Below are 17,924 nucleotides of genomic sequence, written 5' to 3'. Positions count from 1 at the left end.
AAATCTTTTGGTAAAATAGTTCCCCTTCCACACGACCCCCCTCTCGTCTACACGCCCAGTTGGGGGTTTGTATAGAATGCGGTACATAAACTTACATTAGTGGATCTTCGCTCCCCCACACTTTGCTTGTCAACCCCCACAATCAATTGTCATTGCATGCTTTTCCGAGTGATAAAAAATATATATACAGAGAAAATGTATTTGTGCAATATGAGAAAGTTCTAGATCGAAAAACGTTTAATGATAAGCAACTGTTTGCATGCATCTCCCATATTCATAACTTTTTCAGATTCTGATGTGTCTTCCGTGATAGTATGGGGAGCAATTTTTGATTCCACTTGTTTGTAAATATAATGATATTATGGTGAACAAATGCATTGCCACTTAACATTCTACCTCATTTAATGATATGCCCCGTATGCGGACTTTTCCCTTCCTCGATAAAATTGCTACTTGATAGGGATTAGAGAACAGATTTTAAATAATCTTACTTTTTCAAGGATTTATACATGATTTTGATTTTTTATTTTAATTCAAAAATACTCTGTGAGACGAATGATCACACAATTTTTTGATAAATATGTATACAATTACTGCACAATAAATATGTATTAAATATTTTGACTGGTTCTGTAAGTTGACTCATAATAACGTGCCACCTTGATGCATAACCAAGTATAATTAAAATTTATGTATATACTAGTATCACATCACGAAACCATGAATAAATAATCAAGAACTGTGCTCCTTATTATGTATTAACATAAAATTGATATAAATTTATTTTAGATCCTACTTTTAGTGATATTAATGCAATAACTATTTAGTGTCAGTATGTATTAAGTTCATCTATTTGTCCCCATGGAGGCAATGTAAAAAATTAGATAAAAATTCGTATTAAAATTTTAAAATTAAAGTTTATTTAAGGTCGGTTAAGATTGGTGAGGAGTCTTAATGAAAAATAATCCAAGTAAAAGTGAAGGGAAAAAAGACTTAATTCTTTCTCATTTTCTTTATGTTCCTTATTGTGTGCACTCACTGCATATTTTTTTTTGTATATATCATAAATCTTAAATTTGTAAAAATCCAAAATAGTGCTCCTGCTCAATACGGCAGCTTAATATAAGCCTCCTGAAAGAAGAATGATGTTTTTATTCGTTAAAACTTTTCACGATTTATGTAAAGAGTACACAAATATGTTAAAGATATACATTAAATAACACTTTTATGTTTAAACCTTTGATCTATTTTATAAAATAAATAAACAAATAAACCTTGGACTTAAAATCATGCAATTTTTTTGCATAAAGTATGATACATTCTTCTAAATGCATATATTCATCGAAGGTCGATGTCCCAGTACTCGGTCATGTGCTAAAAGTCTGTCATTTGACTGATTTTTCCAACATATATTTCTAAATCAAAGATAAATAGGATAGTTGTTCAGACACTACTAAATTACTTTTTCAATACAAATTCATGTTTATACTCCATTGAAAATATAGCAAAGGCCTACAAAAAAAAAAGTGACCGACTATTGGGACACTTCGTCTGTTTAAGTGACCAAATACTGAGACATCGACCTTGAATAGAATTTTTATGTTATTTTTGCTTATACCATGTCCGCGTACTTCAGTAATGTTATTCATTCACATGTTAAAAGCAAGTAATGTCAACTAATATACGTACATTCATGTGCTTATTTATTTAAAATTGTTTTTTTACAAATTTAATATGATAAAGCTGATTTTAAATGAAGAGAAAATTATGTCAGGTAGTAGTTTGATAATAAATTAAACTTAAAAATAAAACAAAATGTATACATAAGCGTGTGTAAAAAAGACGGAATTTTATCTTAGGGGCCATTTATTAATTACGTAAGGGCGATTTTCGCCATTTTTGACCCCACTACCCTGACGTCAGGACACGTAAGAATTTAAATACACCCCCCCTTTCTTACGTAAGATTGTGTCTATGTTTTTTTTGTAAAAAGCATAAAATACTCAATTCTTCTTTTCATTTATTATCAAACATTTTTTATACGATTTCAACGTACAGAAAAATTATAATTTGGCATAAATCACAGACATTTATTTAAAAGATAAATGATTATTTTTCCTTTGGACAAGTTGTAATAACATAAGGTAAGATGAGGTAATTTTGAAAAAAATTACAAACATTCTAATATCTATAAAAAAACTACAAGTTAATGGTGCAATGAGCGACTAGATGTAAGAAACAAATAAAAAGTACGAAGCTCATTAAACCTAGATAAACTCTAGATACTATTATTATTATTATTTATTTATTTTACTTACATACCCCACTGGGATTGGTAAGGAAGAACGGGCTTACAAATCAACTACCTGTACCCCTTTTACAATTCTTTTGACTTAAACTTACTCTAATTACTTCTATTTTCAAGTTATTTTATTTTTATTTTAATTTTTGGTTTCGTAGACCATGTCTCACCTTAAGCTATTTTTTGACTGTCACTAATCACAAATTGTTCTTTTAACCTATACTTGTACTTTACCATACTTTACTTTATTTTATCTATTCTCACTTTACTTTACTCGAATCTCGTCTTAACGCCGATACAAAAACTCAGATGTTCCAAAATAAAAAATTTACAAACAAAATAAAAAAAAAAAAAATTTCAGAAATTGTTAAAATTCAGAAATTCAAAAAATTGTAAAGATTCCAAATTAAACAAATCAAAACTTACAACTAAATTACTGTTAAATTATCACAAAAATTCCAAACTTATATAGCACTTATTAAAATAATCAAAATTTGACTAACCACTGACTACCACTTTTTCCTCACGCCCTTAGCCACTTCCTACCACTTCAGACTTCACTTCCACTCTCCTCTGTCGTGTATGTCTCTGCTCCCTTAAGGACACCTCTCATCACTGGCCCTATATTGTCCTGTTCAGCCTGTTGCCACTGCCCTTTTTTCTATCCTCTCTTCTCGCTCCTTGCTTTCCCTGCTCCTCTCTCCTTGGGCAAGCCTCTTTCGTTTGTCTTCCAGTTATACCTTCAAGCTTTCCTTTTGCACTTCTCGCTTCTTGCTTCTTCACTATCTCCTTGATATCTTTCTCCACATCCCATGCCCCAGTCCCCAGAGTCATGATCCCAGTCTCCCAGAATTTCTCTCCCTCCTTGAGCTCTTCTAACCTTTCTTTAATTCCTGACAGCTTCTTGTTTATTTCCACTACATCCGTCTTTCTCTTTTTCTCCAATCTCTGCAGCCTTTCCTCGACGATCTTCCTCTCCCTTTCTCTCTCTTTTCCTATATTCGCAGCAAATGCTTTGACTCGAAACAGCTCTCTTTTCACCTCTCTCATCCACTCGCCTAGATCGCCTTTCTCATCTTTCTCTAGCATCTTCTTGATCTCCTTCTTTCTTTCTCTCTCCCAGCTTGCTTGCCCGTCCATCCTTTCTTGTCTACTTTACTCTCGTTCTGCACACCTGCTTGATCTGTTACTCTGCGGTTCTCTTACCACGTGCTTATACTGGTCGGCTCGTGACTTCTTGCCGCTCTCTTCTCTTTTTTATGTAGGTTTGTTCCGCTCTGCTTCTTGCTGTACCGAATCACTGCTCTTTTCTTCACCCCTGTGGTTGGAATCGCCCTCCTTACTTTCCTCGCTGGGCTGAACTTCCCTATCCTGCATAGTACTCCCTAGCGTCTGTCTTCTCCTTCTCTCTCTCTCTTTAAGAATCAGAAGGCCTCTTCCCTTCTCATCTAGTGCTTCTCTGGCTGTATAGCCAGACTTGTATTTTTCACAATACTGTACTACGTGATGTATTGACTCTGCCTCCTTGTTACATAGCCTGCATTGTTTTTCTCTCTCTCCCATCCAGTGCTGTCTGTTTTTTACCTCATTACCACATCTGAACCTTGCAATCATTATTTTATCCTTTGCCTCTAGGTGCGACCTTGCATATTCGGGCATGTCTTTTGATTCCATTATAGAATGTATTGTATCTTGACTCCTCTATCTTTTTTCTCCTCTGTATCTTTTCTTCAGCTTCGAAGTTTCTTTCTACCTGTATGCACAGTCTGCCTTCTCTTCTAAGCTCTTCTACATCTTCGTTACCTCTCAGAGTCCTCTCCAGCGTTTCTCTCCTTAGTTTCGCCCAGTATCCTGCTTGCGTGTGTGACCCTACTCTCTCCTTCTCTTTGATGCATTCTTTTACTAGTTGTTTTTCTGAATTTCTCGCTTTCTCTTCGTATATTACTGCTCTCACTGTTGCTTTGCCTCTGCAGCTCCTTTGTTTTGTCTCCTCCTGTAATATGTAATTGGCCGTGTTCCTATCCAATCTTAAAATCCATTTTGCATATTTCCTTCTGGGCCCCTCCATACCGTCTTCCTCTTTGTAGCCCCATATCTCTGCTCCAAATAGTTCTATACTCTCTACCAATGCATCATAAATCCTGTATCTTCTTCCTAGGTCTTCCCTGAAGATTCTCTCTCCAATGCTCCAGGTCTTTTTCATAGCTACCATTGCCTTTTTTTTTCTCTCTCTCAGATGTTTGACTGCCTTGCTATTTTTTTGTAAGACATAGCCTAAGTATTTAAATTCTCCCACTTCCTCTATCCGTTCATCATTCCACTTCCATATTCTACTTGCTTTTCTCTTGGATTTCTCAAACACCAATATTTTTGTCTTTTCAATGCTTACTGTTAGAGCCATAATCTTTGTATATATTCTGAACTGCTTCAGCATATCTCTCATGCTCTCCTCGTCTTCTACCAGTAGCACTATGTCATCTGCGTATATTATTGTTCTAACCTTTTTCTTACCTATGACTTTGCCTCCGACTCTTTTGCTTTATGAAATCTCTTCTAGATCTGCTATATATATATATATATATATACATATTAAACAGCGTTGGGCTCATTGGGCATCCTTGTCTAACACCTTTTACTGTCCAGAACTCTTCTTAGATCTCGTTTCCCACTTTAACTTTGCAGCATGTTTCTTCATATATTTCCAGAACTCTCTTGTTTAGTACCTTGTTGTTGCTTAATCTTTCTAGACTTTCTTTTAATTTGCTCCTGTTTAGGCTACCAAACGCTTCTTTTAAGTCTGCAAAGCAGGCCTACATCTTGCCTCCTTTTTTGCTTAGTCTCACGTCTGCTGCGTGGTTGAGTATGTAAATCGCATCTGTCACTCCTCTTCCTTTCCTAAAGCCAAAATAGCTCTCTTGCAGCTTATGATCTACTTCTTTTATCAACGTGTCATTGAGCAGCCCTGCGTATATTTTGTAGGCTGTGTCTAGCAGCGTGATCCCTCTGTAGTTTTCTACTCTCTCTTTCTCTCCTTTCTTAAATATCGGGAATATGAGACCTGTCTTCCATCGTGCCGATATGTTTCCTTCCTTCCATATGTTTCGTAACAACTCAAAGAAAGCCTCCCCTATTGACACTGGCATCTTGCTCCACACCTCATTTTCTGTTTCGTCTTCCCCTGGTGCCTTTTTATTCTTCAAATTTCTCATCGTCTAATTACTTCTTCCTAAAAGGTTCCTCTGTCGCAGGTCCTCCAATTTCTGTTTCTCTCTCATCTGCTATAAACTCTAGATACTATAATTTTATTCTTCGGCTGGGCTGAAATGGTTGGTTAGCCATGTTGCCCAGTCAGAGACAATCAGCAGTTCATCAGACGTATCAGCAGCAGATGCTACTTCATTTGGCACGTCCATTGGCACCTCATCTTCCTCTAACCATTCGACGTCTTCCCCACCAGTTTGAGGATGGATCGTACGGCGCAGCACTTCTCTGCCGCGCTTCGCAATTTTGGCTGCGATACGCTGGGAGCGCCTGTGGTTAAGCTCGACGATTTCTTGATTGGTACAAAGATTCAGGTGACAGGGATGGACAGTACGATTGTGTTAATGTGCCGCTGAAATTGATGCAAAATACAATCCACACGTCTGCAATAAAATGAAATGCGAAAAGGATTTATACATTAAATATTGGATATTTAAACCATGACAAAACGTATTGTATACATTAATATACCTTGCATATTCTATGTCCAGACTCAACGTCACCTTGTATTGTAGGGCAAGCAAAATCGTACGGCAGAGTATCAATAATAGGACTTATGGACTAAACTACATTGATTGAAATAGTGGCAAGAAATGGGCGTTCTGAATATTTTCCAAAGCTTTCAACCTGCGCAGTCTACCTGTTTCTGCATCATGTACAAATTAAACGGGTGGAGGAAGAAGACCGTTTTTTAAAATCATTTTCAAATCACTGCGTAATTTCCCGCAACAATCAACATTGTCGCATTTTACAATCCGTGAACAAATAAAAAACATACAAAATAACTTTAACTAAAATCAAGTGCAAGTAAAATTTTTCTTTCAAACCTGCAAACAATATTGTGACTCTCTGACGTGTCTAGAGTACCAATCTGCATGTACAGGCGTTGGTATCACTGTTTCCGCATCCGAACTTATATAATGCACCGTTGCAGGAAATTAATCTATTATTAATTCACTCCAGAGGTTAACCAAAGCCTCACCAGCAGCTTGAAAATGTTTAAGCTCAAGCTCGGCATCAGATGTTTTTCCTCGTGAGTCCAGATGCGTTCCATAGGTGTCGTATGGCAAAACGACTCATCCTGTGCTCAACACGACTAAAAGCACTACGCCCTGGAGCTTTTGTCACTATGAAAATTGCATCTAAATAAAAATATTTAAAATGCTGGATTGCAAAGGCGATATTTTTGAGAAACCTGGAAAAAAGTTAATTAAGCTCTATTTGAACCCAATCAATAACGTGTGCATAAAAGTAGTCAAGTTATTGAACCTACCTTGGATTTTCATCTGGACCCCCGTCGACAGTAAAAATTACAATCGGCTTAAGATCGCCCTCATCGGTTTTCAGCAAATTCGAAAAGCTAGGCTCTGCAAGTAGAGTATGGAAATTATGAGCATGAGTCATTGCTGTAGACTGAGCGTGTTTTCCACTTTCGATAGCGATGAATGTTGGGCTGCTGCGGGTAACATCACTAGGATCACCCTTGCCATTCGGCTTGATACAAATGCCAGCGTAGACAGAAGGTATAAGCTTATGTCTTTCCCCAATAACAAAGCCGTGGTCTGGAAGCTGAACTCTATAATCAACGTATATCACAAGAGACCGTTGCTCCTTAGCAGCGGTGATTCCAATCGGCACGCGTGCCTTGTCATCCTGAGATACAAAGGCACATTGCTTCGGTTCCAATATCGAGGCAAGTGATTCCAAGTTTCTTAAAGTGGCAGTGCAAAATTTACCATCAGGATGTTGCTTGTGCAAATCATTGCTGGGTATAGAAAGACGAACAGAAACTGTCTCTACGTGGCGTGATCCTTGTCCAGTGCCAGAATTTTTCGGTATAAGCCTCGTGTAAAGAGCACTTCTTGAAATAGTAAATCTTGCTTCCTGCACTTTAGATTGCAACTCATCCAATGTTTTGCAACAGTTGATTTCGTCTGTTTGATGACCTTGATGAGCTGCGCTTCCGTGAATTGCTGCAGCTTTAATTGCATTAAGCAAACCTTCCTGGGTTTCTTCCAAACGAGGACGGCCAGCCTCTGATCGCTCGCCAATGTCAGCAGACAAACAGCCAGTTTTCGCAAGTTTTTATTTTTTATTTTTTTTCGATAGTTAGCCTGACGTTTCGCGTTATTTTTTTTGTTTTTAAGTATCTGCTGCTGTTTTGAAAGCTCTTTGCGGGTTTCCTTCAAATCATTCACATTATCAAGATCTATCTCTATGCCTCTCGCTAATAAAGAGGATGACAATCGACCTTGCAATGCTTGAATTTTTTGTTTTGTTACGTCCTGCGCTCGAGTTGAGTACTTGCGCTTCAGAAGATTTTCTGGCTGAGCATCGGAAAAATCCTTTATTGGTTCTTCACGAATTTTCTCAAAATTGTTTGTAGGTGTTTGATTGCTGCAGCTTTTTTCAGAATGGTGCGACTCGCTACTACTAGTTACTTTTGATGAAGTGGATGCCTATAAAAAAGATACGAAACTTGTTATCACTGCGTGCTAATTTTAAATTGTTATTTTTGTCCATAGGGCTTCCTGCTCCAGATATCGCCTATTTTAAAGTAGTAGTATATGTACGATGAAGTAGTATAGTGTAGGCATTAATATATATATTTGTATACAAATTTGTTCTTAAAAAAGTCGTGAGCAATAAAAATCACAACATCCGCGACGAACAACAAGGCCAGTCTAACTGACCTACTTGTCCAGTAGAAAAGAATTAGAAAAAAATCGTATACGTTACCTTTGTAAAAAAATTAACGAGACTTGATTGAGTAGACTTCGTCTCAGCTTTTAAGTCTAAAATTTTCTTGTCGACAGCACTGCTCAGCTCGCTTCCTGTGTACTGCTTTTTAAAATCATTCCAACACTTGTTGCACTCATCTTGAATCCTTTTTTTTTGTAAGCTTATTCGCGTAACATTTGTTGAAAGCTTGGTACAAATCGTTGTACGTAGTCGTTGCAGATACCTGGCAAGAAAAAACAAGTGCCGGTTTACGCTGACATCTGACAGTCGACACACACGGCGCGGAAGTTGTTGCTACATGTTTACGGTGGCAGCTAGAGGTTACGAAATAAAGTGTAGTCCTTTCTGCAGCCACTATTTTTCACCAGCACAGAAGTCAAGCGGGATTTTCAAAATCATATAAATGATGATTTCTTTTATTTTATGTATTTTTACATAATTTTATCATTCATTGTAGACGAAGTCTTACGTAAGAATGTGGTACCCTCCCCCCTCCCCCAGATAAGGGCATGTAGAGTTTTTTGAACCTCCCCCCCTCCCCCAGAGAACCTTACGTAATTAATGAATGGCCCCTTATTTTGTGGGAACCCTGGGGTATGTAGGGGGCTGTGAGGGGCCAGTGGTGGTCTGTGAGTAAGCGCTAAGAGTTTGTGTGGAATGCCCCACTCAAATAACTGTATAATATAAAAAGATATACTCTTGCGATATTTTTTTTCTCAATAGTGTTTGCAAAATTCCAATAAGCACTGATACCTCCCTGGGAATTTCGGTAATCAACTGCCATGTGCCTGGATCGGTATCCCCTTCAGGTAGTCGAGATTCCTTGATACCAGAGCATACGTTTCACGGGTAAAACTGTCTGGGTAGAATAATGCTTAATACTAGCTCTTTTGTTAACACATTGCTATTGTAAATATTTGTTTGATAAGTATCGATACAATAACAGTACTTTGGCAGCTATAACAAATTCCGAAGAAGCAAAGCCTTAATATACGATGTACAGGCACGCTAAAAAAACAAGTTGCAAAAAGTCTCATATATGACGAATTCGACGAAATGATGATGACCCTTTGTGAGAATGAATTGAAAGATCTAAAAAGCAAATCAAAATTATAAATTTAATTGAAATAAAGTTAAATAAGAATCTTATATATATATGGCTCGTGGGGTGCTTTCGGTAAGATGGGCCACACAATGAAACAAAAACAAAAAATTAAGTTAAAGGAAAATCTGGTTAAATTCCCAATATTTATTCAACACTTGTGAAACTAAAAAAAAAAAAAAAAAAAGATTGTGTAACAAAAATGAATTGTAGAGCACTAACAACTGGAATGAATTAATTCTCCAACCAAAATATTTTCCATATCCTGTAATTCTTTTTTTTATAAACTAAAGTTTTTATGCGTTTTAGCAAACAATGAATTAATGAACGAACAATGATTTCTTCGAAATAATTATTGATTCGTGAAATGGAATCATACACAAAAATGTAAAGAATTGTAAGAATTAAAAATCAGACTCAATGAGGTGATAAAAATAATTAGATCGCACTAGAAGAAAAAGAAAACCATGCAACAGATACACCAACTCTTTAACCTTCGATGGACGGACTTGTTTTTCTTTACTACTACGCTTACAAACTGCTATAACATAAAAACCTACCATGTCACGACCACTGTGAATTAAAACAAAATTATTGTACAAAGAACCGAAATAGTCTGGTTTAATTTTGTAGTTTTATATTGCAAATCAAAAAAATTAAATTTAAATAAAAAAAATATAAAAACAATAGATGTACTATACACGTACAGATAATACCACTGTGCAGACCGCAACACGAAAAACGTCGTACCGGAAATAACACCTATAAATAAAACTTGCAACAAAGAAAACTCCGTAAATGACAAAGAAAGCGGTCGGCGGATCACCTCTTGGTTAAATAAACAACCGGGGATTTTTATCTACCAACTAAATGATTTCACGAAGTGAGGCAAATAGATGGATTTTATACTTATAAACAACGATAGCAAAAAACATTGAATATAGTTGTATCTTTATTTTAATATTAATAAGTGTGAAATTTGAGATACATTGAATTTTTATTTGTTCATATAAACTCTTTAATATATTACGCTCTGAAAAATGACATGTGATCGTATGACATGATATGATTGTACACATTAATTGAAACTCAAGTAGTAATGAAATAATCGGAACCTCTGTAATTTGCTCACTAATTATACTTTTTATTAGTTGAAATTGTTATTTGCAATTGCCATTTATTTTTTCAATATTTTCTTGAAAAATCTGTCTGTTTACAACCTATCATTTCTTACGTATCGTTAAATGGCTCAAGTATAAATAATTATTAATTTTCATTTCAATGACGCTCAACTGTGACACAATAAAATATAAAAATTTTATGTCATGTATTAATATTAAATAATGTTATAATTTGTAGGATTCCTTTTGATTTGTTATTATTTTTCTTGGCAAAGGATGTATTTTTTATTAATGAAAAATTTCTTTTTCTCTTTTTTAGTTTTGCATTTTGACAATGATACGCACAATTGTCCATAAGAAAGTAAAAGCTTTTTTACTTCATCGAAACGTTACCCTTAAGATTTGTTAACTTTCATACACATCTTTTCTTGTACGTCAAACAAGTATAATTTTTTTACTACCTTCCCCCCTAATTTTTCACTGTTGACAGTACGGTTTTTAAGATGCCAATTAAAGAATTTTTTATTTTTTTAAATAAAAAATTAAAGCATTTTCAACTAAATATAATTTATTTAACATAAGTTACCTATACTTTCACATGCTTGCTCGATTAAAATAAATGACTATTATATTTGTTGTCAACATTTACGTATTGTGCTTGAATTTGAGCTAATGGAGGGTTGTCATGCAAAACATGCAGGTTAGTAGATCTTCACTAGTCTACATCAGTATTAGTGGGGCTTTACTTTTCAGCGTGATTCGTGCACCAACCCTCTTATCAACTGAAATTTGAGGTTACATAATAAATCCCTGGTCGAAGCAGGTTTTTTTTTTGTAGCCCTGTAAAATTCTATTTGATAATTTTTCAACAAAAACCGTTTTTTTATGATAAAAATGCCCTCGTAAGAAAAATAAGTACAATATATAACTGTGAGCTTATCATATCTACTTTTTATTAATAATAATAGACGAAAATTAATATGTAACGAAAATAAAATTAAAATAACAATAAAAACATGGTAGACGCATGTTTCAGTTTGGTCCGAATGAAATAACATTAATAATTTTGCAAAATTTTTAAGGTAACTCAAGATCCCAGAAATTATATTTTTAATGAACAACTAAAAATTTGGGGCAAATAAAACGAGGACAAAAAAAAATTCTCTTAATGGTAGATTAAAAAATAATATTTATATAATACTTGTATTAAAAACAAAATAAAAGAGAAACAGAGCAACTTCGTTTGAAAATTCAAAAACACATACCAAGATAAAACTTGAACCATTCAAAAATATTCGTTTAGTATATATTTAGTTAGGTGTTTATTTAATGAAAATCCATGGTAACAGTGTCACGAATAATATACAATAAATCCATATAAAAGCCATAAAAAACTTATAAATTTCATTTTATCACTACATTCAGAGATACTCTAAACCCAATGGGATTATTTTAACATGATTCACAAATTAATATTATTTCCAAAGAAGCTAGTACTTTTATAATAAAGAAAACCATACTCTTCTGCTCATTTACAAAATTTTTGAACTTGAAGATAGGTCGTGTTAATCATTTAATTGACCTGTTCTGAAGAAGGTTCCAGCGAGTTGGGTTACCAACCCGCATTTTGGAGCCCTAATTTGCTAAAAAAAACTTTGATAGCTGGAACCACTGCTGCAAGGAAAACATAGGCTCACCTATTAAATACGACAATTCGATCAGTTATAAATAGAATATCTCAAAATTTTTTCCGGTGTGACATCTCATGTGATATACTTGATATTTATTACTTCGATACACAGACAGTTGTTTTTAAATTTTGAAAAACAAAAGCTCAGCGATCTCCCAACATCAAACGGTACACCTGCTTCTGGAATCGCGTGACATATAACCTACTTAACCATCAATTACTGTGTAATTACTGCACCACGACTGTGCTCATGTCAATCGATAGTAATTAGGTGAAGCTCTGGTTGGTCTAAAGCTTCTTAAATGCAAGAGTATAAAAACTCCTTGCACATAGCAATATTTGCCTTTTCTCTTTCATCAAGTGCTCCAAAGTAACTATACAGGTTGAAGAGTGAGTTCTGTTGCGTATTTTAAGGGATGCAAGACTTAGTTCGGTGATTAAGGTACGTGTTAGAAGCGTGCATTTCAAGAAAATGTAAGACTTAGTTCAGTGACCAAGCTGTGTGAGAAAAGTTTGAGCAAACTAAGCCACTTTGAACTCTCCTGAAAAGTGAATAAAAGAGTAACAAGAAAGAAAGGACCGTCAACTTGGATTCCGTCGTTAAAAGCAGCAGCCTAACTATTGTCTCCGCCACGAGTACTCTTGTGTAGGATTAGGATCATCGTTACGGTCAACCTTGTAAGATCTTGCGACTGCTTGCGCGCAAGCAGTGGCTAACCAACGATCATAAAAGTAACTTAAGTTAAGAAAACTATAAATTGTATCAACATTGTAAATGCGAATCTAAACTTTATAATTTATATTATTTGTAAAATCAACTACTTCCGGCTTTTCCAAATTTATTAAATTATTAGATAAGACATAAGCTTACTGTTGATTAAATTTACTTTTTTAATTAAAAATATTCCAATTATTAAATTATATGAAATATGAATTGAATATCAAGGAAAATTTTAATAGACAACATGTAATGAAGACTTTTACTACGGTATGACGTAAGACATAAACTTAAACGGTACGTAAACGCCAGCATGGCGTACACCACTTCATACATATCGCTCAGTGAAAGCTAATACCACAACGCCGAGTCAACGATTTAAAAGAAAAATATCGTTTAAGTAACAGCAAAGAAAGCATTTGCGCCGATGGCTGGTTCCTGACGAACAAAAATTAAATTAATTTGTTTGTAGAATGAATCTACGAGTTCCGCCGTTGACTTGCAGAAGTTTGAACATAACACTGGTTATCAATTTTTTTTAGGACAACATTTCAAAAATGAAGTTATAACCTACATTATGTGTGTACTAATATTGCCTAACACTTTCTATATTTTATGGCATTTACGTTTATACGCCAAGACTAGGGTGCTAGAACCTCCTAAATAAAGTTGACTCACAAGGCAATGTTGGCACAGAAGAAATTGCGTTATGTAAACGTATGTTTGCTTGAGTACATTCTCAGCTAATCAATGAACAAAAAATATTTAGAGTACTATACGTTTAAACGTTAGAAAAATTTATGTTATAGATAGTCCAGAGAAATACAAAAAAAAAATTAATAAACAAATTTGTATGTAAAACTTTAATTTTTTACATTATATCGCAAAAAAAATACTGTTAAATTCCTGAACTGGCATTGGATTAGTACTATCACAGAAATAAATGATCAGTTATTGAACTTTCGCTTACCTCTGAATTTTTATAATATTGAGAGTAAATTTTTTTAATTTTGAACCTGAAACAAAAAATTACGTGAAGTTGATTTTATAATTTGAAATGAGGCTTTTATGATTTCGAAAAAAGCTTCAGAAACGATGGACAAGACTTTGCATGTTCTATACAATACACACACTGTTTGGAATTAAATTCATGGGAGATCTTTTTGGTTTTTAAAATTAAGTACAAATATTTGTTTGGTAAGTATAAACTTTTTTAAGAACTGTTAAAATCAAGTAAAGAAAAAAAATTGCAGAAAAGCTCTCAAAAATTTTAAGTTAACTATGTACAATATTTAGTAAAATTGGCAAATTTTCGTAAAATAGTGTGATTTTGATTTTCATGATAAATACACTTTTTTTTTAATAATAAAATTTTGAATCTAATAAAGAAACGCGTCAACTTATTATAGTGTATACTGTACCATGTACAAAGATGTTAATAGATGAGACAATAACATTCAAAAAAATTTTTAATTGAAATATCTAACGATATTTAGAAAGGGTTGCCACCCCATCAACTAAATTTAAAAGGTGGAGCAATATTAATGTAATAAAGAAATTCAAGTACAATCAACGGTAAGTGCAACGTTACACGATTGAAGATTACGACATTATTGAAATTTTATATGAAAGTTTAAATTATAATTATATGAGAATTTGAAAATAAACCAAAAATTTCTCGTATTACACGGTATATCCCTTGTCACTACCTTTTTTTCTTATCAGGAAGCAATTTTCTTTAGTTTTAGCATGTTTTATGACTATCAAGACATCCCGAGGGAAATGTTTTAATAAAGTAGGTTTGATCTTAAAAAAGCTTTTACTTTATCATCGACAATAATATGTTTTTCTAATAAGATTTGCTACTGAAGAAGGAATATTGATGCCATTTAAACGTGAAAACAATTTAGAAGTGAATTATGTTGTTTTGTAAGGAATTTTTAATTGAAAGAAAATAAGGTAAATTCAGTTAACTTGTATACTAAAAATTTTAAAGGTATCTCAGGACAGCGTAAAAAACAGTACTAAACAAATTATTATTTGGTACAAAAATCTTCTCTCAATTCTGTAGTATATATCTAACTAGTGCCATGCAGTGGCTATAGCAAGCGTCAAGAGTGTAACGAGTGAGAAACAGCAAGCGCATGTCTCTGCGCATTCTGAATACGACTGTACGCAAAGCCAGACGTAGTCATCTGGCCATCACTCTGCACAAAAGTATACTTGCCGTTATAAGTAACAATAGACGCGTGTCTCAAACTAGCGTGTATACTTCTCAACCTGAATACATTATAAATTTAATATGGCTCTCATAGATATACAAGCAATATTGATACATTTATCATCGTATCAATAGCTGCATATATATACATAGATGGTGGTACTTTTATATAAGGTCTCTCAAAGTCATCTATACATGCCCTTTCTCTATATCGCATATATTGAAGATTTATAATACAAATTCACACATTTTCTTTTTCAAGAAATTTTCTTAAGAAGTAAAGAAGATTTAGAAAAATATTCTCCCTGGTTGTGAATCAATTACACAACCTCTTGTTTACAACACAGTTGCTCTACCACTTGAGCTACCGAGGAGCTGTACATTCACTCGCACCGTAGGTTTAGATAAGTTCTCATTCTTAAGTCATGAGCTATTTTTTCACTTCGAGCTCGATATAACAGAGCAGCTGTCTAGTAAATAGAAAGGCGTGTGTTCGATCCGCACCCGGAAGGATAGTTTTTTCATTCTTATTTATTTCTTTAAAAAATTTCTTGAAAAAAAGATATGTTAATTTGTGTTATAAATCTTCAGTACATTTTACATCGAGGAAGAACATGTATGGATGATTTTAAGAGTGCTTATACAAAATCTATGTATATGCACCAATTGATACGATCATAAATATATCAATATTGCTTGTATACCTTTTAGAACCATATTGAACTTCAACTTATCTACAACCATTAGAGTCGTATACCTATTATATCAAGCTTGAGGTAAAAAAACTGCTCAAAAGTTAAGAATGAGAACTTATATAAACCTATGGGGCGAGTAAACGTACGGCTCCTCAGTAGCTCCAGTGACAGCAACTGTATAATAAACAGAAGATTGTGTGTTTGATCCGCATCTGGAGAGGGTATTTTTCTTATTCTTATTTATTTCTTAAGGAAATTTCTTGAAAAAAAAAATATGTAAATTTGTATTATGAATCTTCAGTATACTTGATATCGAAAAAGAGCATGGATGGATGATTTTAAGAGTGTAAACATAAAAATTATGGAATCTATATATGCCTCTATTAATACGATGATAAATGTATCAATATTGCTTGTATACCTATTACAGCCATATTTAATTTCTAACTTATCTTCAAGCATTAGTCATATACCTCTTAATACATTACATTGGTGACAAGGATTTATGGTGAGGTTTGTTTTTGTTACTTTAATATTGCTACGTAGTTCTCGCTGAGAGTACGTGGAGCATATCGCAGTGTACAAGTAAAGTACATGCGTGTAATGGACAATTACTTGCCGTTCAGTGTGTTTGTGTAATGAAAGTCAGAGGTGATGATTTATCGAGCTACAATTATGAAATCTGACGTATTAGTCATGTATGTACCCCCCCCCCTGCGAAATAAAATAAAACTCGTTTTTTTCCTTATTTGTAAAGAATTCACTTAGTTTTAAGCCCTGCCCGTCCCCTCCTACCAATTTTTGAGAATCCCACACACCCCTCGCACAATCTGTCATAAAAAATTCCGCCACCCCTTGCATCAGTTACTATAAGAAATAACTATCTTAATTTAATTGACGCTGTTAACTGATTTAAAGCTCCCTGCTACTTTCTATTATATTTTTTCAGGGAACGTATACAATTCTGAGTGTCGGAATAATTATGAATGTATTTCATTACACAAAGAAGGGAAAAGACCGATTTGATTTCATTTCAAATAAGATTTGTAATCGTTAAAAAAAAAAAATTATATGCAGTTTGCTCAAACTTTTAAATGGAATTTAAAGGAAAAAAGACCTTTGTAAGTATTACCTAGATTTTCGTTTAAAAAATGTATATAAAAATTTCTGTCAATAACACAGCTATATTTGTAAGTTTTACAATCTATACTATAACAATTGTATAAATTCTTGTTTAGTTGATTAAAAATATTGTTTTTCAAGAAATAAGTATAAATATATATACGCTAGTAGAGCTCCGCCCCCCCTGCGCGCTTCGCGCGCCAACCCCCGGTTAGAGCATTATAATCCTTTACATCGGATTTGAGGTAGGACGTGGAAGGTCTTACAAAGAATAATTTTTTTTTTCAATTGAAAAACGTGAATTGTATGAGTAATAATAATAATAATAAAAATAATAGTAATAATAATAATAGTAATAATGATAATAACAAGAATGATACAAAGTTATAATACCATTCACGTAAGTTAAATATGATTGTTGTAAAACAATCAGCTTAAGTTGGTCTGTGGTAAACAATAAAGTACACTTTATAATAAAGGTAAGTAAAATATAATCATTTAACTGAATTCAAAAAAAAATTCCAGCATAGTACGTGAGATGTTTTTACGATGTACATTATTATTTATCAGTTGTATTTTTTATTTGTATTTTTTCTTAATTCGTGTAAATATTTTAATATATAAATGGGTAAACATTGACAGTTAATCTTTCGTTCAAAATGGTTTTATCTGTATTTTAAAAAAAAGTAAGAAAATTATGTATCAAACATTACTATAATTGTTGATGATTATTCACATGCTAATAAAATTATTTATTTACTCTTTTATTAACTCTATTGTTTTATTAACTCTAATGCCTTTAACAAGCATATTTTCTTGAAAATTTTCAACAAAAAATTGGTTGTTATTTTTTTTGTATGAATTTTTAATTTTTCCGTGGATCCGTAAACATATGGGCAACATTCACACTTAAGTAAGCTCATTAACCTGGAGTTGTTAAATAAATAGCT

General features: G+C 33.6%; 1 protein-coding gene across 2 annotated transcripts in view; it reads left to right on the top strand.

The window, feature by feature from the left end:
* The window catches only part of FucT6 (alpha-(1,6)-fucosyltransferase 8), a 288,678-nt gene that overhangs the window by 29,203 nt on the left and 241,551 nt on the right, over positions 1-17,924 (top strand). For both annotated transcript variants that reach the window (XM_089596404.1, XM_089596405.1), the window contains exon 2: positions 16,802-16,973. In XM_089596404.1, coding sequence (XP_089452530.1) covers positions 16,947-16,973 — 27 coding nt within the window. In that variant the 5' untranslated portion in view covers positions 16,802-16,946. The remainder of the gene's footprint in view (positions 1-16,801; positions 16,974-17,924) is intronic.

The sequence above is a fragment of the Copidosoma floridanum genome, unplaced genomic scaffold, assembly GCF_036245765.1.
Source record: "Copidosoma floridanum isolate Cflo_tuat_1 unplaced genomic scaffold, Cflo_Japanese_pri ptg000030l, whole genome shotgun sequence".
In the NCBI taxonomy this organism is placed as follows: Eukaryota; Metazoa; Arthropoda; class Insecta; order Hymenoptera; family Encyrtidae; genus Copidosoma; species Copidosoma floridanum.
This window is presented reverse-complemented; position numbering and strand designations above follow the sequence as displayed.